At 47.0% G+C, this 22818-nt stretch overlaps 2 protein-coding genes across 5 annotated transcripts in view; both read left to right on the top strand.

Annotated features, from left to right (window-relative positions):
• SUSD4 (sushi domain containing 4) overlaps window positions 1-12536 on the top strand; it is a 127030-nt gene extending 114494 nt beyond the window's left edge. For all 4 annotated transcript variants that reach the window (XM_081299011.1, XM_081299009.1, XM_081299010.1 and 1 more), the window contains exons 6-9: window positions 6141-6332; window positions 7710-7854; window positions 11116-11498; window positions 12410-12536. In XM_081299011.1, coding sequence (XP_081155137.1) covers window positions 6141-6332; window positions 7710-7854; window positions 11116-11498; window positions 12410-12438 — 749 coding nt within the window. In that variant the 3' untranslated portion in view covers window positions 12439-12536. The remainder of the gene's footprint in view (window positions 1-6140; window positions 6333-7709; window positions 7855-11115; window positions 11499-12409) is intronic.
• A 9475-nt stretch (window positions 12537-22011) lies between these two features.
• The window catches only part of TLR5 (toll like receptor 5), a 98378-nt gene continuing 97571 nt past the window's right edge, over window positions 22012-22818 (top strand). The window contains exon 1 of the mRNA XM_081300531.1: window positions 22012-22133. The gene's annotated coding sequence lies outside the window, so the exon portion shown is untranslated. The remainder of the gene's footprint in view (window positions 22134-22818) is intronic.

A 22818-nucleotide genomic window follows, 5' to 3' on the forward strand; every position in this document is an offset into this window, starting at 1 on the left:
CCTCTTGCTCTACTAATACCACCACGTCTGTGTTGTGAGTGTTGTTCCATGGAATACAGGATGTTTGCATAAAACATTCCATTTTTATCATGTACGTTTTGCCCTATGCTCTGCACAACTTTTAGATCTCACGGGAAGCACTGACTGGCATTGTTTTGTAAATGTTAGAACACTGACCTCTTTATTGTACTGGTCTCTCAGAGGTGGGGCTGGTAAAGCTCTGGCTCACATCACTAGGACATCCTTAAAATGCGCACAGGTCCTTGCCCAATGTAGCCATGAGGTAAAGAAACTGGTAATCTGTTGTTATTTCTCAACTTCTTTTTGCATTAAAAAAAAAATGGGACCAGGTACCGCATAGAAATTACAGCTCATCGACAATGGGAGAGTGGTAGACAGAGGAGGGACTATGGTTTATCATGAAGACTATGAAGTTTTTATTCACTCACTAAAAAGTATTTACCAGTAATAATGCTGGGTACTATCGAAGTGACAAAAATTTAAAAGATAGCCCTCTCAATGAGGTCACAGATTTATACATGTATGGATGGTTCTTGACTTAGGATGGTTTTGACTTAAAGATTTTTCAGCTTTATGGCTGGGCACTAGGGTGCATGCCTGTAATCCCAGCAACTGTGGAGGCTGAGGCAGGGGGGTTGTGAGTTAGAGGCCAGCCTGAGCAACTTAGCAAGGTCCTAAGAAACTTAGTGAGACCCTGTCTCAAAAGACAAAAAGGGGTAGGGATGTGGCTTAGTGGTAAAACATCTCTGGGTTTAATCTCCAATACCAAAAAAAAAAAAAAAAAAAAAATGATTTTTCAGCTTTACTGTAGTGGAAGAAAAGTATGCATTCAGTAGAAACTGTACTTCAAATTTTGAATTTTATTCTTTTTCTGGACTGACAAAAGACAGTAAGATCTTCTGATGCTGGGCAGCAACTTCAAGCTGCAGTTCCATCAGCTGTGTGTTCACAAAGGGGAGCAACAGATACCGTACCACGTGCTGTATTGCTCAGCTTGAGTGTTTGGCAGGTTGAGTTTCTTAAATGCATTTTCCTTATGATACATTCTGTTTACCAAGGCTTTATCACGACATGGCCTCACCGTAAGCTGGGGATTTTTTTTTTTTTTTTTTGTATGAGCAAGTAAAATGCAGCATCTAAGGAATTCTAAGAGCATTGCCTGGGTGTGCAGGGAAAGCTTCCTGAGGGGTCTGGTGTTCATGCTGCTATCAATCTGACCAGGAGGAACCAGGCAAGTGAGGAAATGATGGCGTTTAGAGGCAAAAGAGGTGCCTAGGAAATTTTCAGGAGGTTAGTAAGAAATAGAGAGCTTATTAGGGGAAACCACAGTCTGACAGCAGGCCTCTGGCTCACTCACCTGTCCAGCCCCAGCTCAGGTCCTTCTTAGCCAACATGAGGCATATTGAGGGTTCCAGGCCTCTGCATCTCAGTCCCTCACTAGCCCACCTCCATCGAGCTCCTTGAGAGACTAAATATGGTAAAAACTGTATTCTGCCATCGTGTGTATAGAGAGGCATTTTCCTGCTATTCTGAAAGGAGCTATAATCCTCTGTCATCAAACAAGGAGCAGAGCGTTGACACCTGGTGGACAATAATTATTGTCCATTTCTGGCCAAACTGCAGCAGAGCCTCGCTTGGACTCTGCCTGGAACCAGAGAATGTCTAGACTGCAAACCTCATAAAAGCAATAACTGCTGCTAATAATCTCTAAAGCTGTGAGAAACATGTTAAAAATAGAGTTACAGAAGAATTTTTGTTCGTGCCTCCCACAGGTTCTGGCAGGTATGGCTTGCTTAGAACTAGTGGCCGATAGGATCTGAGTCACAGGATGATCGGAAGGGAATTCTCAGGGGTAGCTTTGCGCTTTTACTCACCAGCAGTCTAGGAACATGTGGGTTATTTCAAATGCTGGCCATGAGGCCACCGTGCCCTGTGTTGGAGGCTTCTGTGTGTGCCTTCCGTCATGTGGCATTGTCTGCCTCTTAGAGAAGGGGCAGAGAGGACGGGGTACCAGAACTCAGTTTAGCTCCAAGGGGAGGCTGTGTTGGATGGAAATAGAAGTCCCTCAGGATTTTAAGTAAGTTTCAACAAGTTTATAAATTAATTGTGCTTTTGTTGTTGTTTCCTTCCAAGTCAGAGAACACTTCCCCACCCTCTGCCCTGATTGCACCTCTCAGGGGTTTCCTTTAACAGAGAAGCTAATGGTCTGCCAGGTGCAAGGTGTGAAGACAAATGTTTCCACTTAGAGGCGAATGCATCTCCATTACAAGGGATCATGACAGTCTCAGAAGGAAAGACTCTGCAATGGATGAATTTTACTCGGCCTCCAAGAAAACATGGCAGTTAGATGCAACCAGGTTCTCTAAAGGTTCGGGGCTGCCCTGTTATAACCCAGGGATTCTAACTGCATAGGAAGCCTGGCAGTGGCAGTCATGGGAAGGGTGGCATGGAGACTCCAGAAAGTTTGGGCACCAGTGATAACCACTAGCTATTATTTACCACGTCCCCGGGGTGTTCCTGACGTTTAAGCCACCGTTTATATACAGCTTCTAATCCTCACAATGACCTAGTGAGTTGGGAACCATTTCTCTGATGGGAAAGTGAAGATCTAGGAAGTTAAACAAGCTGCCGAACACCTCACAGCTCATCAAGGGTAGAGCACTGATTTGAACACAAATTTGGGTAATTCCACATCATTTAATGAGACAAAGGTAAAGCCTCCCTTTGTCTCATTAAATGATGGATCGTACAGTACAGCAATCTTTAGCACATCACGGGACTGCTTGCCTTGGGGTTAGGGTTATGGTTTGAACAGTTCTGTATCCTTGAGGCCAAGTGAGAAAAAATGCTGCTGATAACAAACATGCATATGTTCACAGGGCCTCTTTCATGAGGTTTTCTGGGCCTTGAAAACAGTTCTGGTAATTTTCTAAACCTACGAGGGCCCTTGGGGACTTTTTGGAGAGCCTGCTAGGAGGAGAGTCTCAGTGCTCTGGATGCTGTAATTTTCATCGAATTCATGCATAATCAAGGTGTGGCACACAATGTTTTGATGTATGTATACATAGCAAAATGATGAATGTAGCAGAGCAAGTTACCTGTCCTCCTCACACAGTTACCACTTTATGTCTGTGGTGAGAACACCTGAGATCTACTCTCAGCCAATTTCCAGGATACAACACAGCATTGCTAACCATGGTCCCTTGATCCAGATTTGTTCACCCTCCCTAACCGAAACAGATATGCCCTTTGAGCAACATCTGCCCACTTCCTCCACCTCCCTACGCCTGATAACCACCACTCTATTCTGTTTCTGTGAACTTAACTTTTTTGGATTCTACGTATTGGTAAGACCACGCATCATCCAGTATTTTTCTTTCTGTGTCTGGCTTTTTTCATTTAGTTTAATGTCCTCCCTGTGGTCACAAATGGCTGGATTTCTTTCTTTTTCAAGGATAAATAATACTCCATAGCGTGTGTGCGTGTGTGTGGGGGGGTGTCTTTTCTTTTTTAAATCCATTCATCTGTTGGTGGATACTTAGTATACCCATGCCCATTCCACTAGCATACACCTGGACTCCACTAGCTTGCGGCTGTGCTGGGGACCTTAGGCAACCAGATGAGCCTGTATTCCTAGAGGTCACTGGGGTACCCTTCCCTGTGTTCTTACAAGAACTGAGTGGAAGAAAAATGGCATAGAGGAGGGCCAGTGGCCAGGGAGGAGCCCTCGCTGACTCACCCCTGGACCTCTCAGACCAGCTACCCCATTGCAAGTGCCTTTTTCTCTGTCCCTCTTCCTCGACTGTTGCCTTCTTTACCTCCTTGGATATTCCCAGAACACCCTGGAGATGCTGAATCTGAAAAGAACCCCCATTTGTGTGAATGTAAATGCAGAGGTGATGTGACTCCATGCCATGGACAGCATGGTAAAGGGCACCTGCCAGCCCAGGGAACACCCCTGGGGCAGCAAAAGCTCCCCAGCCTTCAAAGTTAGAGCTTCTAATCACGGCTACCAGTGCTACCGTGGGGCCCTTCTAGCAACCCACCTGGTAACCAACATTTATTGAGCACACCCTGGGCTGTGGGCCTAAGGTCTGTCCCTGGGCCTTCCTTACACGACACCATGTTACAGGCAGAGTTCCCGCTGAAGACCTCATTTCCTAGGCTCCCTGGTCACCTGGCTTCCCACTAGCTCTGCCCAGAGGGAGGCCGGAGGGTGGCAGGTGGAAAAACTAGGTCTTCTCCTCTACTATTTCTGCCTGGGACATCTCCTGCAGTGTCTGTGTGTCCTTGGCTCCAGCTCCTGCAGAATAGACCTCTGGGGTTCCAACTTCTACTGAGGATCCCAGCAATGAAGACCCCTTCATCCTACCCACCCAATGGTGGCAGTGGCCTCCTGCAGCTGCTGATCTTGGGGTGCCCCTGTTGGCTTCTCCTCTTTCCCATCACCTATATAAGCCACTACCTCATGATGTTCCCTCTCTTTAGAGACTTGGGTCTTGGCTGGCCCTACAGATTCATATATGTTGGTTCTGAATGAAGGCTTTACCGGCATTCCTTAGAACAGCCCCCAGGGACTCTTGTTTTACAGATCAGAACCCTGAAGCTCAGAAATGAGAAAGGACTTGGTGTCTCATGACTAGAGAGTAGTTCAGCCAGAATTAAGACCTACTCCAGTATAGAGCAAGCCTGGGCTCCCACTCACTCTTCTGGTTGCTACTTTGAGCTTCTGTTTCCTCATATCTAAAAGAGACAAAATAGGTCTACAGTGCAGCACTGTTTACAGGGAGGGAGGGAAAGAGGGGGAGAATGAGAGCGAGCAAGCGAGAGTGAGCCTGTATCCATCCACATGCCTTGGGATGCCTCCATGATGGGTCCCATCTTGACACCCAGCCTCAGTGGGCATGTGCTGCCAGTGAGTCCTACTATATACTTTTTCCCGTGCCCTTCACAGGGAAGCCAATGTGGGCTGGTGGCTCTTCCTGCAAAATCAGCCAGTAAGTGATGGGCAGTACCCAGGGATCTACACTGTCTAGGGCATTTGGTTGCCCCGAGCAAGGGGCTTGAAAGTTAACTTTCTTTTGGATTTGTGTGGTTTTTTGTTTTGTTTTGTTTTTGTTTTTGTTTTTGCTCTAAGTTCTTAGAGGTTTCCACAGGTGTGGGTTTTAGGCTGCCGTTGGTAGAATTCATGGTTTTATTATTTCCTGAAGAATGCTATTAATTTCTTAGTCCTTCTCCATGAAAGAGAGCTCTCTGTAGTAGGAGATGAATAAGGACCAAACTGCTAAAACTGTCTTTCTGGTTCCAGAGATAGAGCCATTCTTTCCTTGCAGCCCAGAATGCAATCTTGAGATAGGAAACTAAAACTAGCTTTTCTTTTCCCCTAATCTCATGGTATATTAGAGTCAGAAAACCCTCAAACTTCATCTAGCACAGAATAAGCTTCTATTTTGCAGAGGAGAACAATCAAGGCTTCTGGAGATTAAGTGAACTGTTTAAAGTCACACAGTGTGTTGGTGGCAGAAGCAAACCTAGAACCCAAGGTGTCTCATTCCCCATTATGGGAAGGGGGTGTGTGGCCTGGATCCACAAGCAGAGGTAGAAAAATTGCTCCATGTTTGTTATCAGCCAGATCCCAAGATGACACTGGATCCGGTTAGGACCACAGCCCTGTGTTTCAAACAGTTCCAAATCACTACTGTGGTTGCAGAAGCAAACTTGGCATAGCTGTGCCTTTCGGTAAAGATTTTGTCCACAAATATCTTAATTTTATTTACTAGGCTGTCTGGCACATAATAGCATGCATTATTAATAGAGTAGCTAATACCATCTATTAAATAGGCACACTCTTTGCATTGTAAAATGAGCCTCTCTTTTACGGTGTTCTTTACAACACCATGTGAAAACAGCATGTGCTCAGAATATTCTAGCAGGCTTCCATTTGACCTTATGTGAAAATACAAAAGAAGGGGCCAATGCTGGCCCATCTCAGTGTCCTGGTGATGAATGCAGAAGCACATCTTTAAGCCGCATGCTCTCCTGGACCAGTGTGTGTCTGAAGGGCTTCTGACAGGGTGAACCTCTGGTTCTGAAACTCTTATTCTCCCCCACTGCCCAAGTTTGTCCACTACCTCCAATGGTGAGTCACGGAGATTTCATCTGCCACCCGCGGCCTTGTGAGCGCTACAACCATGGAACCGTGGTGGAGTTTTACTGCGATCCTGGCTACAGCCTCACCAGTGACTACAAGTACATCACCTGCCAGTACGGAGAGTGGTTCCCTTCCTATCAAGTCTACTGCATCAAATCAGGTGGGTCCTCGGAGGAGGAGTGGCAGGCCCTCCCCGGACTGCTTGTGTCTGCTCCCCTCCCACAGCCAGCATCAGGAACAGGCTGTGGAAACGTGTTGCCTATATGTGGGGCTGGGCTGTCCTGTGCCAGACGATTCCAGGCCCTGTACCGAGGGTCGGGAGTACTAACCTGTCCATTCCCAGGTTAAAATGCTGGTCCTCTGGACAGGGTCCCTAGACCCTTGGCATCCATGAAAGGACCTCGGGCTCTGGTCAGTTTTCTCCCATCCTTGGCAAGGATACAGGCAAGGATACAGGCCTGGGGGTGTGACCAGAATCCTGCACCCTGCCCTGGGACTCAGTGATCCACCTTCCTCTTCCACTAATGAATGTATGTGAGAATACAAACGATACTATGGACGCTGAGGCTTTTTCTCACTTACACAAATGGAGGTCATTTTCACGTTCCAGTGCTTTCCTAACTTAGTGACCAGTTACTTGGGAACTAGCTTCACCACTCAGCCCACCAAGGTAGTGACCACATGACAGAGGCCTGGGTACCGGCATGCCAATCTCCTGCCCTGCCCTGCCCTGCCCACTGTCTCCAGCATTTTCCAGACCATGGCCATGGCCACTGCTCCAAGCCACAGTGATGGCTGCATGCTGCCGCCCTGGACACAGCACGTGAGGGACATGCTTTGTTAATACTGGGAATCTGGAGGCACACGGGTGTCCACGTGAACCAGCAAGGGGAGAGGTGCACAGAATAAGAGGACGGCCACCGAGCATGATGAGAGGAGGGAGGAGGAGGCAGGGGACGGGGTAGCTTGTGGCAAAAGGCTGAAGCTCTGTTCTGGAAGGTTCTGCTCTTATTGAATCTTACTTTCAGGCACTCGATGGACAAAGTGAGGCTGAGAGCTTTGGGACAGGCCTGTCCCCTTAATCCTCCTTTTTTGGCTTTATGCTACCACCCCTTACCCCAACCAGTAACATGTCCCAGAACATCACCAAGGCCTATAGTCCCACTCCTCCCTCCCCCAGCCCTTGGTCCATTTCAGAACAACTTCCTTCAGAAAGAGGACCCCTGCCACTCTCTGCACAAGGAGGCCCATTATTTAGGTCTATGCCAGGCTCTCAGGCCAGGTATAGAATCTGAAAGGGAAGGTCTGTCTTCGACCCACAGAGCCCGTGCTGCAAGATGGGTTTTAGTGTTGTGTGAATCCTAATGTGATTTATAGGCACTGTGCCAGGTGCATGGTGTCACTGTTGAGCCCCAAGGGGCCAATAGGTACTCTCTGGGTGTCTCATGTGCCAGATGAATCCATCAAAGGAACCTACGGGGACTTTGGCACCTGTCACAGCACAAACCTATTGCATGGTTCTGTTCTCTCACGGCAGAGCAAACATGGCCCAGCACCCACGAGACCCTTCTGACCACATGGAAGATCGTGGCATTCACGGCAACCAGTGTGCTGCTGGTGCTGCTGCTTGTCATCTTGGCCAGGATGTTCCAGACCAAGTTCAAGGCCCACTTCCCCCCCAGGTCAGTGCAGCAGAGAGAGCATGTGACAAGTGTGAAGCCAAGGTCCTTGGGTGGAACAGGGAAGAGAGAGAAATACCTTCCTGGAATGTTTTGGGGTATCTGGGGGCCAGAGCACCATGGGCCTCATTTGTCCTTCCCCCAGGAGAACATTCTGGGGCGAGCATTGTGAGGGCTAGAGAAGGGAAACAAATGAGGGCTGCCTGGTGCTCACTGCCCCACAGGGCGCCACTCCCACCTTCATGTGGCCCTGGAGGATGAGACATGTACAGAGGACAGAGGTCCTAGGTGTGTGTCCAGCAGAGGTCAGTTGTGTGTATAATGGGCAGTCACAGGAGGGAGAACAGACATGATGGGCAATCAGGAAGGGGCTAGTGAGCCTCTGCCTGGAGTCTAATCTGAGCCTGCTGAATGGGATATTTGGAGGGTGTATCTATACCCCGACCCCGTGCCCCACCCACTGCCCCTGTTGGCTACACAAATAAGCTCAGCCTGGTGTCTTCACCCCCTGTGATTACCATAACAATTTAGGACCTAATGCCTCAGAACAGGGCACTTTCCAACTAAGAACAATCTAGCTCCCAGGATCATGCAAACCACCCCTGAAAGGGGGAATTTTGCTTAGGGAAGGAGAAGGCTCCTGGAACCAGCCACCTCCTTCTCTCCCCTCCAGGAAAACCCAGTGTATCTCTCACAACTCCCTATGAGGAAAGGGGCAGCTTATTGGGGACAACACTCACTCCCTTTCCCTTAGCCCCACCCCTCCAGGGCTGGACACCTCACTTCCCTTAGCAATGCTAAGTCAGGATGTATTAGTCAGCTTTGTGGTCACCATGATGAAATGCCTGAGATAAACAACTTCGAAGGAGAAAAGATTTAATTTGGACACAGGGTTTCACAGATTTTATTTCATGGTCGGCTGGTCCTATCACTGTGTGCCCGAGGCAAGGCAGAACATCACGTCAGGGAGCACACAGTGGAGCAAGGCTGCGCAAGTCACATTAGCCAGAAAGCAGAGAGAAGGGCACGGGAGAGAGGCTCAAGTCCCAAGATCCCTTTCAAGGGCCCGTGTGCAATATCTGATTCCTACCACTAGGTCCCACTTCTTAAAGTCTCCACAACCTCGCAGTAGCGCTATCAGCTGGTCCTCAACACAAGAGCTTTTGGGGTGGATCCAAGTCATAACAGTGAGTTAGCAGCAGGAGCCCCGCAGGGTCACATCTTGTAGGCATGCCACTTTCCCTAGCCATGAAAGTGTGCTAGGTATAGGGTCACCTGCACCCCTCTCCATACCAAAAGATGTGTCTGTGCCACCCTGGTGCCATCACCAAGCCCATCCTGAAGTGCCAGAAACTTCCTTCCTCTCAAACCTGCCATCCCTTCTGAGTCTGCATCATTATTATTTATTAATCCAGGAACCATGTTCTATCACTGAGCAATTACGGTGTCTCAGAAAGGCCGAAGGATCACAAAGAGGAGGCTAAATACACGGCTGTGATTTATAGTACATTAGAGTACTTTAAAATGGCCCGCAGAAGCTATTTTTCTACTTCTGCTTGGAAGAAGTTTCCAGGATATCGACTAAATATTAAGATGTTTCAAAAATGTTCTCAAAACTCTTTCACTTGATGTTCTAAATCCCTTGAGTATTTCCGTCTTATATTATTCTCTTGTTTTGGAAAATTCAATTCCATCTGTCCAAATGGATGGTAAGATTCTCAAGGGCAAGTCAAGAATGAAGATTGTTCCCCCTGTCCCAGGAATACAGACACTGTGGAGATGTTTGATGACAGGGCATATGGCAGCTGAGCAGCCTGGTTGGGGCTTAGCAGGTCATGGGGGACGCTGCCTGAGCACAGGCCATTAGGGCGGTAAATGGAGAATACAGAGAGGCCTGCCCTGGACAGGATAACCTGGAGGTGAAAGGGACAGTGAGGAGACCTAAGTGAGAAGAGGAGGTCCTTTGTCCAGGATGCACTAACTAGTGGCTCTAAGAGAGGCAATATCAGATTCCAAATATCCTTCTCTCCTGCCTGCCACCCTCTAGGGAGCATGGGCTTTGATAATCTTCCACCCTCTCCGGGTAGCCTTGAAGAACTATAGAGCAAGGAGCTTACCACCAAGAGCCGTAGGCCTTTGCAAGATGTTTCTCATAGTGGACTCCAGACCATCCTTCAATCATTAGAGAAAAGTGCAGTCAGATACTGTCCTCTACCTCAGGTGCCATGTCCAGACCTTTCATATCTTTGGGATTTGGAGCCACTAGCACTTGGGGATTCAGACTCCTTCTGCCCAAATGGGTCACCTTTCCTTCCTGACATGTCACTATCTGACCTCAATGCAGCTCAGAGCTCTAGCTTTCAGCAGAATCAGTAAGCTCTGTCTGCCACTTACCACTCTGGGTTCCTTCTGGAGCCAGGAACAGAGTGCAGTGGTCCGATGGAGCCCGGGGTTGGTGTCAGACACCACCTGGGCTCGAGCCCAGCTGTGCTGACCATGCAGAGTGATGAGATACACAGGGGCTGGGCCCAGAGCAATGCAAGTGCCCCTACATGAGCATGCCTGTGAGGTGACAAATTGGCTTCCCAGCCACCACCGGAGCCCTCATGCCAGCAGCACAGGCTGTGCGTAAGCTACCATGCTGGAGGAGTCAGGAGGTGGCCTATGAACCACACAACTTGAATGAGGAAGTCAGGTCAGAGCGTGCTCCTAGTCAGACTTTTTCATTTTGTTGTTATTCTGTCTTGTCTAAAATGAGTGGTTTTTATACTATACCAGAAAACAAAACAAAACATATCAGGCACAGACTAGTCATCTTCCACGGGGCACTTAGGGTCCACCATTCCCTGGAGGTTTCACGGTGCCACTCTGCTTTCAACAACCATCCCGGGAGATACAGCAGAGGCACCTTGGATATTCTGCTAGATTGGGTCACATGGTTCCTTCCCTTCCACACACAAGTTCATAGCCCAAACCCAGAGGCCAAATTAGGGGGAAAGAAGTACAGGAGGTAGTAGATCTCAGAGGCAACAGGAGCAGTGAGGCAGAAGGACACAAGAGTGACAAGAGCAAAACCTCTTCCCTCTCAAGCATGGCCATGGTGGGCTTCACTGTCTGCCAGAGCAGACCCAGAAATTAGGCTAGTTCTTCTGCACCACCATCCATGCTGGTCTCTAACACCCACTGGGAGCCCCAAGCATCCCAGCTCTGGTGGGGAGCATTGGAGTAGCCTTCTGACTTATTGACACCATTTCCTCCACACAGGGGGCCTCCCAGGAGTTCCAGCAGTGACCCTGACTTCGTGGTAGTGGATGGTGTGCCGGTCATGCTCCCGTCCTATGATGAGGCTGTGAGTGGTGGCTTGAGTGCCTTAGGCCCCGGGTATCTGGCCTCGGTGGGCCAGGGATGCCCTATACCTGTGGACGACCAGAGCCCCCCAGCATATCCTGGCTCTGGGGACACAGATACAGGACCAGGAGAGTCAGAAACCTGTGACAGCACATCGGGCTCTTCCGAGCTGCTCCAGAGTCTATATTCACCTGCCATGTGCCAAGGGGGCACCCGCCCCACCTCAGACAACCCTGACTCAATTACTAGCACGGCAGGGGAGGTGGCATCCACCAGCCCGGGCATCGACATTGCAGATGGTAAGTATTTGCCCCAAGGCTGAGCTGCACCTGTAAACACCTCACACCCAGAATCGTTAAGCCAGCCCCTTGCTGTGCACAGCCCGGCTCCCTAGTGCAGGGCTGAGTCATTTGCCTTCCACTCAGCTCCCATTGCTTTCCGCTTTCGGTAATAAGTAGAGGCTTTGGCCAAGGCCAGTTATTGTAAGGAATAATTATCATTTTGCAAATAATAGGTCCACTAATGGAAATTTTAGGAGACCTAAAGGGCACCACGCCATCCAGAGTTGAAAGGCTACAGTGGCCCTGCTTTAGTTTTGTAGCAGGTATGTGATACAGGATGTTTTCCTTCTTTATCCCTTAATTAGGCAAGGCTTCTGAAAGCAGAGCTTAGGAACAGGATAACACACCCAGGCCAAGAGAAAATGTCAGGGCCCTGACAGTGTCCCAGCCCCAGAGAAGTGCTGTGTCTATAGAAGTTACTTTTACCCCATGTGAGATAAAAGGTGCTCATGCACCTGTTGCGAGGAAGGGCCGAGTACAACTCACGGAAAGGGAGGGAAAATGTATCAATTATTTAGGGATCTGTTTCCCAGGGGAGGAAAGCACCAGCCCAACTTTGCAACTATGAATTCTATGTTATGGTATTAGCAACACAGAAACAGAGGCCTCTTGGGTCCCCACACAGTACCTTTCCTGAAAACCACACTGCCATTCTGAACTTGAATCTGTCACTAAAGTCTAACACGTTATTTTATTCTTTTAATGAACTGGGAATAGGATCACAATTGCTGTTCAGCAAATAGATGTTATACCAAAGAGTTGTCTTATTTGATCTTTCTTCTCCTCAGTGATTTCTGGAATTGTCAAAATTCCAAATTGCTATGGTGTTTTTAGTTATACTAAGCTCATAAGCATGTCTTCTTTAACAGAGATTCCTCTAATGGAAGAAGATCCCTAACTGAGTGAACGCCTCAAAATTCTACTGCCCCTTGGGGAAAGGAATCTTCAGCCTTGGAGGGAAAGCCACAGACAGACAGAGCTTGAGGGCATGAGGGACATTTTCTAATCTATCTACATGGGGACAGTGATTCACATCATACATCTCGAACTCAACAGTGAGGCTAACAAACTGCAGGGGCAGTGCTTTTAAAAGACACTCGAGGATTTGATAAGACCAGTGGGGAATGGAGTGCAGAGGGCAGACCCCTGTGCTGTCCTAAAGGGAGGTGTTGAGTGTGCTCAGTCCTGCGGAACCTGGGGCAGTTCCATACGCACCCACTGCATCACACATCCTGTTGGCCTCTGTTATGAGTGCTCCCTGCCCCCTCTGAAAGCATGTCACATTTTGTAAATTTGCTTCTCAAATCTGCTTCAAACTGTTGCTGGACTCCAAAGCTGGACGGGTCAGCCTCTGCAGAAAGTCCATGTTGAGCTACCAGAAGAGGAGCACACCTGCCTTCTCAGTAAGGGACCAACTTCCAACAGAAAGGCTCTCGGATGACATTCGGACCATCTTCCTTCAGCTGGGAAAGCTCTGCTCAGAGCAGGATGTGGCAGTCCCCATCAGAAAAGGAAGGAAAGACAAGCAGACTCTACTTTCTGGCAATTTCTTCAAGGAGGGGAGTTCTCGTACTCTGTGCCACGGAGCATCAAAGCATCAGCGTTTGGTGATGGAGCATCAGTATTTGTGTTCGTGGTATGGCACATGGATCCCTGGTGTTGGCTAAGTCACGTGACTTTACATATGATCAGAATGTGTTCAAATACATCTCATGGTGGAGAAAGTAACTAAGGTAATGTTTGGTTTGGGACTTTTAAAAAGACTCCATCCAACAGTTGACCTGAGTCATGAGTTTCTTTCTGGGTGACTGTTATGTTGTTGCCCTTACTCCAAAACTTAGACATATTTTTATTTTCCAAAACAGAAATTGTTTCTGTAAACATATTCTTCCTCCAAAGAAAGTGAATTCTTTATTTCCCCACACTATTTTGTCCTGCAGAATCAGGAGGCTCCTCCCAGCCCCAAGACTCTCTTGCTTCTGGGGCCTTGAGCTGCCTCTCCTGCCTGCCATCCCTACAGTCCTGCTGCAGGGGTCTCAACAGTGCCCACTGGGTGTTGTTCCTATGAAACTGATGATTGATATATAGCAAACAAAAAAAAAAATGCTCTGACTCCAAAAGTGTCTCTTCAAATATATATTGGTTTGTGGAGTTGATTCCTTTCCTCCTCTGGGTTTTAGACAAATATAAATAAAACTCTGATCCATAAAATTGCTGTGCCAACAGAGCAGTGAAGGCTGGAAGCTTGATCGGGTCCTGATTTTTTTCTTGACACAGACTGATTAAAAATTAAGAAGAAAATGTCAGTTTGAAGCGTGACTTTAATAGTGGAGTGGAGTTGGGTGGGCAGGAAGCCGGTGGCAGTGATCATGGGTGATGGGAAGAAAAGGTGGGCTTAAGAACTGGAGGCTGGTCTGGGGTTGTGGCTCAGGCATAGAGCGCTTACCTTGCACGTAAGGTAAGGGTTCAATCCTCAGCACCACATAAAAATAAATAAATAAAATAAAGGTATTGTATCCAACTACCACTAAAAAATAAATTTAAAAAAAAAAAGAACTGAGGCTGACCAAGAGGACACCTGGAAAGGGCTTGCCTAGCCATCACCTAATGCAGAGCCCACCCTTGGAGGAGGTGCCATCAGCAGTGACAATGGCATTGAGCACGTGGTTACAGTGCTGGCAATTAGAGATGGGGTGACAGCCTCACCCTGCCCCGGCACAGCTTCATACCACTGGTCCCATTTATTTGAAGGAGCCGGTATTCACAAGGGCGGGTAGGTGTTAGACGTCACGTGGCCTGATAGTGTGGGCCAGATGGGAACAAGGGAAATGAGCCCTGTGTGGGCAGCCTCCACCCACGAGCCAGAGCTGGGCTCTTCTCTATTCTCACACCTGTCCTCCCTCCCATGCCCCCTACATGTAGCTGTGTCTCTGAGACCACTAGGTGAGTGTTCCATGTTCCATGGGACACACAGAAGGAGGCATGCAAGGCTATCTCTGTGGCCTCCCTTGCCTTCTTCCAGAAAACGTAGCAGCAGTGGACAGCCACCAAGCACAGGATTGTCTTGCCAACCCTAGCCCCGGGGGAAAAAAATGCCACAGTGCCAGAGACTTCAAGGTATTCGTGGCAACATAGTTCTAAGCACAGAGGCTGGCGGGAAGGCAGAGCATCTTAATTGCAACATCAGACAATGCCCAACCAAATCTCCAGGATATTCCCTGCCATCCCTGTACTCTGTAGACACACCAGAGATTCCGCTACAAATATTTACAGTGCTGTTGTTCTCACTACTGTGAGCATATGTGGCAAGAAAGAATCCACATGGTATTCCAAGCATGTCATGATCCTGGCTTTCATTTCTATTAAAAGTCCCGGAGGCCCTGGGTGTAATGGAACAGAATCACCTTTCTCCTGCCACCTTCTGAGTGCAGACAGATCTGGCTGTATGGTGACTTGGTGCCCTAGCCATGCACTGTGTGAGAGAACCATGCCAAACACAAATGCCCTCTGCCTCAGGGGAGGGCTGCCTGGGACACACAGCTGAGAAGCCCAGGGTGCTGTGACATGCCAGCCCAAGGTGTCCGCCCAAGTGTTCATTCCAAGGAAGAGCAGAGCAGGTGTTTTCTGGCTGAATCGCTCCTTCTTATGCGCACATCAGAAGTCATGGGTATCTTCACACTTCATTTCCATGTAGCTTTTTTTAATTACAAGGTTGTGATTTGCTGGTGTGGAATCTTTAGGTCCTTTCCCACCTAATTTCACCCGGCCCAGCAGCTGGCATGCAGACAGGGCTGCTGTCTGTTCTTGCAGAGATCCTGGTACAGAGCCGCACTGCAGGTGCAGGTGGGTCAAATGCAGAGGAGGCTCCTGGACCTCAGCCTACTCCCACTCCTTCCTCCCAAGTCCAGGCCCAGCAGCATGCAGTTCCCCTTCCTCTAGCTGTTCCTCACAGAGGCTGCACAGCATCATGTGAGAGAGTGGGCTTTGGAAGGAAGGAGACAGACATCACCTGACTTCAAAACCTGCCTCCTTCCCTACCTGGCTGTGTACTTGGTCAAGGCATTGACCTCCCTGGACCTTAAATCCTAAATGTAGAATTTGGAGATGGTTTGCCTTTGTCTTCCTCTCTGGACTGTGGGCAGGATGATGGCTAATGTTAAGTCAAGTACCCAGTACACAGTGGATATCTGATGCATGGCAATTATTGTCCCCCTTGTGAGTGGGAGGAAGGTGTCAAGTGAGTGATTAATGGCCACATGCAAACCCAGGTGCTTTTGACCTGCCTTGAACCCTTCAGGATCCAAGGTGTTTGCAAGTAAAACTTGCTTGGGGTTGCCTGAAGCAGACTGGAATGAACTATACCTGTTCCCCTGGGAGCCCCTGCTTAAGTGCCCATCCCTAGCTGCTGTATGCTAAGATTTTGAGCAAATGGAAATTTTCAATCTTTACCCATTAGGCATGTGCCCGCCTTCCCAGCACATCCCATCTCTGAACGCTACACAAAGTTCTGCTCAGGGAGGCGGGACAGCCTCGGAAATTCCCTCAAGAACCCTGAAGGACTCATCTCCACAGGCAACCCTGTAGATTATCACTAACCTGCTTCCCTAATTTTATTGTCTATTTTGGATTTAAAGCATAAAAGTTAATGCCTGTACATTTTCAAGGTGATAACTGGGAAAGTCTACAGTCAAGATGCCTATTCTAGCAGGTAAAATAGGGCCCTGGAGAGTGACAGTCACTTATCAGGGAGGGTGAGTACCAAGCACGGTGGTATTGAAATCATAAAACTTAATGCAGAGTGTGCGCATCAACAAGGGGTTTAACTGCCATAGCAGGACGTAAAGCAGCCCACGCTGGGCAGGAAACCAGTCCCCGGGTACCTGCAATACATTATTTTAAGTGGCCAAAGGAGTAGCCCAGCTAACTAAATGGGAGCCACAAACCCACCTCACTGTGGTGTTGATACCTCGTCCATGAGCTTCAAGCCACTTGGTAGCTCACAGAACACTGAGCTGCTGGTCACCCAAGGCCACTAGAAAAAGAAACCTAAGCACTAGCAGATGCATCGAGTTTGGGCAAGGGAGATGGGATGGAGCCTGCGGGAATCGAGACTAATATTTTCTGCTTGGAGCTGATAAGTATTTATAGACCCTGTTTTCATCAATTAATATTTCATAAGCACATATTCCATGCCAGGTTGTCTGTGCTCTTCAGTCTAGGAGGCAATAAGGACTGTGAAACGTGCAGCTATGACCTGGGAGCTGCAGGAGGCCTCACTGTAGGCGGGTGCTGGATGAGTTCGGGGGTGCACATTGCATGCCCTGTCCCAGGGGTGAAGAGAGGAGACTGGGTTTGGGAGATGAACACTGGTTCTGCACTTTCAGAGCCTAGGATTGGGGTTAGGGGTGGAGAAAAGGAAAAGGGTGGAGGTGGTTGGGCAGAGGGGCAGAGAGATGGAACTGCAGAGGTCAGTGAGGGCCAGTTAATAAAGGGCCAGGAGTTCAAGCTAGGGAGGTAAATGGTTTCCCTTAGGGAAAAGAGGAAACCTTTGAAAGTGGGAAGAAGAAAAGTTGCTAGGGTGAGATGGGGAGGAGTGAGCAGGTTTGAGAACTATTTTGCAAGTCAATTCAGTTTTACTGAGTGTGACCCTAGGACTTAGGGTCTCAGGGTGTTAATGAATGATTTGGATCTGGAATGTCCTCTAAAGGCTCATGTAGAAAACATAGTCCCCAGTGCAGCAAGATTGGGCTGGGGGTCTAGCTGAGTGGCAGAGCACTTGCCTAACAGGCCCTGGGTTCAATTCCCAGTGGTGCCAATCCCCCACCCCCTACCAAAAAAAAAAAAAAAAAAAGCCAAGAAACCCAGTGTACCAATGCAGCAAGGGGATTTGGGGCAATGATTGTATCGTGAGGACTCTAACTTCATCAGTGGATTAATCAATTGATAGATGAATACATTCCTTGTGGGGAGGGGGACAAGTTGGAAGAAGTAGATCACTGGCAGTGCCCTGGGAGGGTTTGTCTTCTCTCTGGCCCCCTCCTCTCTCTCTCTCTCCCTGCTTTCTAGCTGTTATGAGCTACCACACCCTTCTGCCACAATGTTTCTGCCTTAGAACTGGTTGACCATGGACTGTATCCTATGAAACCATGAGCCAAAATAAACTTTTACTTCTCTAAGTTGTTTTTGTCAGGTAATTTTGTTATAGTGACAGAAAGCCGACTAATACACGGGGGTGGGAGGTGCTCCCAGGCGCTGGTTTCCTCAACTGTAAAGTGAGAGAAAGGAGCAAAAGATCTAAAAGGTCTCTTTCAACTCTTGACTGGGGAGAAATTCTCTTCAGTCCTTCCCTCAATCTCTCTCAGCAATTGACCTCTCCTGTTTGTCTTCTAACCCCCACCAACACCCATCTGATGCTCATCCTGATCCTTGTCCCGTGAGGTACCTGCTGCTTGGGACTGGCCCCTTAGGAAGGGGTCCACACTTCAGATATTCTGCAGGTGCCCTCAATTTGGATAGGAATGGGAGACAAGAGACACCAGACCATAAGCAATTCTGGTCTCCTGTGGCACTTCTGTGAACCCTGGTTCACTTGGCCGTGGCCAGGAGAAACAGGTGTTAATGGTAACCCTCCTGGAGTCCATTTTAGTGTAATGACTTAGAACAGCTAAAAGCCCAAAGAAATCTATTAGATCGATTTAGCCCGCAAATTCTTTATAATTGTGTTGCATTTCCCATTCTAGGAAGCACGCTCACCTACCGAGTATTCGTGGGGAGAGGAAATGGAAAGGAAACAAGTTATAGGATGATAATATTGGCAGAGTCTGTTTTTATATTTATCCCAGGGGGTAAGGAGGTGGCTTCACTCATTCCTATTGGTGCATATGCAGCAACTTCATTTTTTTAGAGCATTTTTAGATTTAGACAACTATTGCTCAGAAAATAGAGTTCCCATACCCACCCCGAGAGAGGGTATGGGGGAATATCCATTATTAATATCTTACATTAGTGTTGTATAATTGTTATAATTTATTAAACAACATTTGATACAATATTAGCTAAACTCTAAAGTTCACATCAGGGTTGCCTCTTTGTGTTCATTCTGTAGATTCTTACAAGTATATAATAATATGTGTCTACACCATTTATAGTATCACACAGAATAATTTCACTGCCCTAAAAATCCTCTGTGCTCAAACTATGCATCTGTCTTCCCACACATCCCAATCCTAGAAACTACTGGCCTTTTTACTTTCTCTTTGGTCTTGCCTCTTCCAGAAAGTTACATAGCGGAAATCATATACCATAAAGCCTTTTAAGACTGACTGTGATCACTTACTAATCCACTATATTCAAGTTCCCCCCGTGTCTTTTCATTCCTGTAATTTAAAAGTAAAAGGAAAACTGTCCAGTTTTCAGATCTTGAAACTCTACCTTCATAGACTTCTTGGCTCCTGGGACTGGAGAAAAATGTGAGACAGGTGAGTCTCTGACCACAGTCCCCACCTCTCTAGATCATCCAGGATTCAGGGAAAGACTTTCCACAGGTTCCTCCAGTATCACATTCTTGGGTATGATAAGCCTCCTATGTCTTTCCTCCCTTGGGTTGCAATTTTGTCATGCAGGCCATGTACATACTTGTTAACCCTCAGGCTCCATGGCTCCAAGGTGTTTTCATACTTTACAACTCCTTAAATCCTTTCCAATTCCCTCATAAACATATAAGGAAAGCCCATGGATTATCAACGGTGCTTGATGCTGAGGGGCTGCGGATGGATAAGATGAGCCTATAGTGGGTAGGCAGACACCCACAACAGGAAACCATCAACACATGGAGATACAACACATGTACTAGGAGCCTTGTGAGTCCCTGGGAGAGGCCAATAAGCCCACCTGGGAATCAGGTAAAGCCTCCCAGAGAAGGGGACTGCTGAGCCACTTAGCACACAGTAATCAACTTCTATTTGTACACATATTAGCCACTTTTTACCTACCTTCTGGTAGAATCTTAGAGCTAAATGGGACTCTGCTCCCAGCCACCTGCTTCAGTTTCCTCAACTGTGAAATATGGAAAATAATGAAATCAACTTCATAATGTTGTCAGGAGGAACTCAAGGAGCTCATTCATGTCCAGGGAGTAGAACCATGCCTGACACAGGTTCATTTTTAGCGGTATTAGCTATTGTCATTATTAAGTCCAGGCAATTCTGCAATACTGGTTCCCTTCCTCCATATACCAGACATAGCTAGAGTCCACTTGGTTGGTGGTTCTTTGCCCTCCTCCACAGGTATCTCATGGTGACATTTTCCACTCTGACCATTAAGTCATCTCCAGGTTGCCATCAAGACTCCCTCTAAGCCCATTTTAAGTCAACAGATCTTTGGGGAACAGGTCTTGACCCACCAGAAAGCAGCCTAACCTGCAGTCATCCAGCTCACATTTCTAAACCTGTCCTCACAAACGTTGTGATAAATGTGGACAGATACCCTGTGGAGAGCCATCTGCAGAGTCCCCTGCAAGAGCACCCCTCATGCCATCAGAAGCACAGAATCATAAAGAATGAAGCTAGTCTGACATGACCCGTTCTTTATTCACTTATTGTCTTAGAGTGATTTTTATCAACCACCCTTTCAGCACCTAAAGGCTGACAGCCATATGTTTAATAATTGAACCAGATGCTTATCTAACATCCACACTGAATTTACAAGTCCACAGGTCACAGAATCCACCATCTACTTCATTTTTGTCAAACATTGTCTCAGGCAAGCACTCTGGTTTCTCTGAAGTGTTCTGGCCTCCATGGTTCCTCATGTTGCTCCATAGTTCCTAATATTGATGTAGCAAGATCAGCTTTGAGTTTTCTGGGCACCCAGGCAATGCTGCCTCCTGGTTAAATTCTTGGGTACTGAAATCAGACCTAGATTTAAACTTCATCTCTGTTACTTACAGAAGCAAAGTCAGGCAAGATCATTGACTTTTAAGACTCACTTCTTTCTTTTTTATTTCACTTATTTATTTATTATTATTATTTTTAAAATGCACAACAACAGTGGAATGCATTACAATTCTTATTACACATATAGAGCACAATTTTTCATATCTCTGTATATAAAGTATGTTCATGCCAATTTATGCCATTATACATGTACTTTTTTTGCTTTATAATTTTTGATACACATATATACCACAATTTTTCATATCTCTGTTTGTATATAAGGTATGTGATGGTCATCATTATACAAAGTACTGAAAGGTTAATAAAATAGGTACTTGTCACTCCGTTTCTCTATATGCTTAACAAAACACTGTTGAAATCTTAAGAACTGTTTGCTAATCTTTTTTTTTTTAAAGAGAGAGTGAGAGAGGAGAGAGAGAATTTTTTTTAATATTTATTTATTTTTTTAGTTCTCAGCGGACACAACATCTTTGTTGGTATGTGGTGCTGAGGATCGAACCCGGGCCGCCCGCATGCCAGGCGAGCGCGCTACCGCTTGAGCCACATCCCCAGCCCCTGTTTGCTAATCTTGTTCCCAGAATGAGCTGTCCCCAACTGCCAAACTACAAAATGTAACTTCTCTCCCTGCCCTCTCCAAGGAAAGTATATAAGCTCTGCTTAAGCTGTTCTCAGGGCTCTATCTCTCTTTGCTATAGAGAGCTCTGGGCCCTAGCATGCTGGTCTCCAAATAAACCCTCCCTTCTGCTGTTGCATAAGACAGTCTCTTGTCTCTTCCTCAGACGTTTCGCCGGACCCTTACAGTACATGTATGAAGACTTGAGTTGGGTGTCAAGACTCACATCTTTCTGACTTCATTGTTTGTTATAAGGATTTATGATGACAGACAGTCATCTATGATGAAACAATGATGTCACAGGCCACTCAGAAGGGGGTGTGGTGCAGAGGAAATACTCAAACCAGTAGCCGCTCTCAATATTCTGTCACAGACATGCATTGCTTAGAGATGACAATAAATTCTAAGAAATGCACTGGTAGGTGATTGAGTCACTGTGCCAACACCACAGGGTGCACTCACACAGACCTAGATGGCACAGGGCCACCATTAGACAGGACCTTTTGATGCCACCGAGAGACACAGTAACATGAGATGTGTGAGGCAGCTGCCGATACAACAAGGTATATAATTTTATAGTAAACCCTTTATTCTAAGTAGGAGTCCACTCCAAAATAAGAAGAAAAAATATAGTAAATACATAAACCAGTACCATAGTCATGTATTGTCATTATCAAGTACTATGTACTACACATAATTATGTGTTATGCTTTTATGCAACTTGCAGCTCATAGGCTGTTTACACCAGCATCATCACAAATTTGTGATTTTCACTATGACATTACAAAAGTAATGACAGCACTTGGCAATAGGAATTCTTCAGCTCCATTATATCTTCTGGGACCACCATGGTATAGCTGATCCTTCCTTGACCAAAATGTCATGACGTGATGCATGATGGTATTTTCCTTTCTATCCTCCAAAGAAATCAAGAAGGGCCCCAGTGCAGTGACGCACACCTGTAATCCCAGCAGCTCAGGAGGCTGAGGCAGGAGGATTGCGAGTTCAAAGCCAGCCTTAGCAACGGTGAGTTGTTAAGCAACTCAGTGAGACCCTGTCTCTAAATAAAATACAAAAATAGGGATTGGGATGTGGCTCAGTGGTCAAGTGCCCCTGAGTTCAATCCCTGGTACCTCCACCAGCCCCCCCCAAAAAGAATCAAGAAAGGGCCCCTTAAATGGGAGTTCATAACCCACTTGAATCAAATGTATAAAATATGATATGTCAAGAACTATGTAATGTTTTGAACAACCAACAATAAAAATTAAAAAAAAAAGAAAGGGCCCCTTTCATGTATGTATGATATGTCAGAATACATTCTACTGTCATGTATAACTAAGAAGAACAAATAAAATTTAAAAAGAAAGGCCCCTTTCTTTTAGGAGCTGCAGCAGTGCTGTGTCGTATGTCAGGGCATCAGGATGTCCAGCCGATCTTGTTCTTCTGGACTTTAAAGGAAGTGAGAATTCTCTGATCCTAGATTAGGCATTTCCATAGCTCCTGCCCATTTGGACCCCAGACCCATTTTTCAGGTCAGACAGCACCCTCAGGCATCCATGGGACCCCTCTTTTCCCATCCCAGTATGAATTCACCGAGGCTGGGCACCCGCAGACTCCCTGTCGGAATCACCACTATAAGGGCTAACACCCTGGAGGGAAGTTTCTTGTGGCATCTCAAGCTGTAAGGCCAGCCCCTCTTGACACTGAATTT

The sequence above is a fragment of the Spermophilus citellus genome, assembly GCF_964194105.1.
Source record: "Spermophilus citellus genome assembly, chromosome: 6".
Taxonomy (NCBI): Eukaryota; Metazoa; Chordata; class Mammalia; order Rodentia; family Sciuridae; genus Spermophilus; species Spermophilus citellus.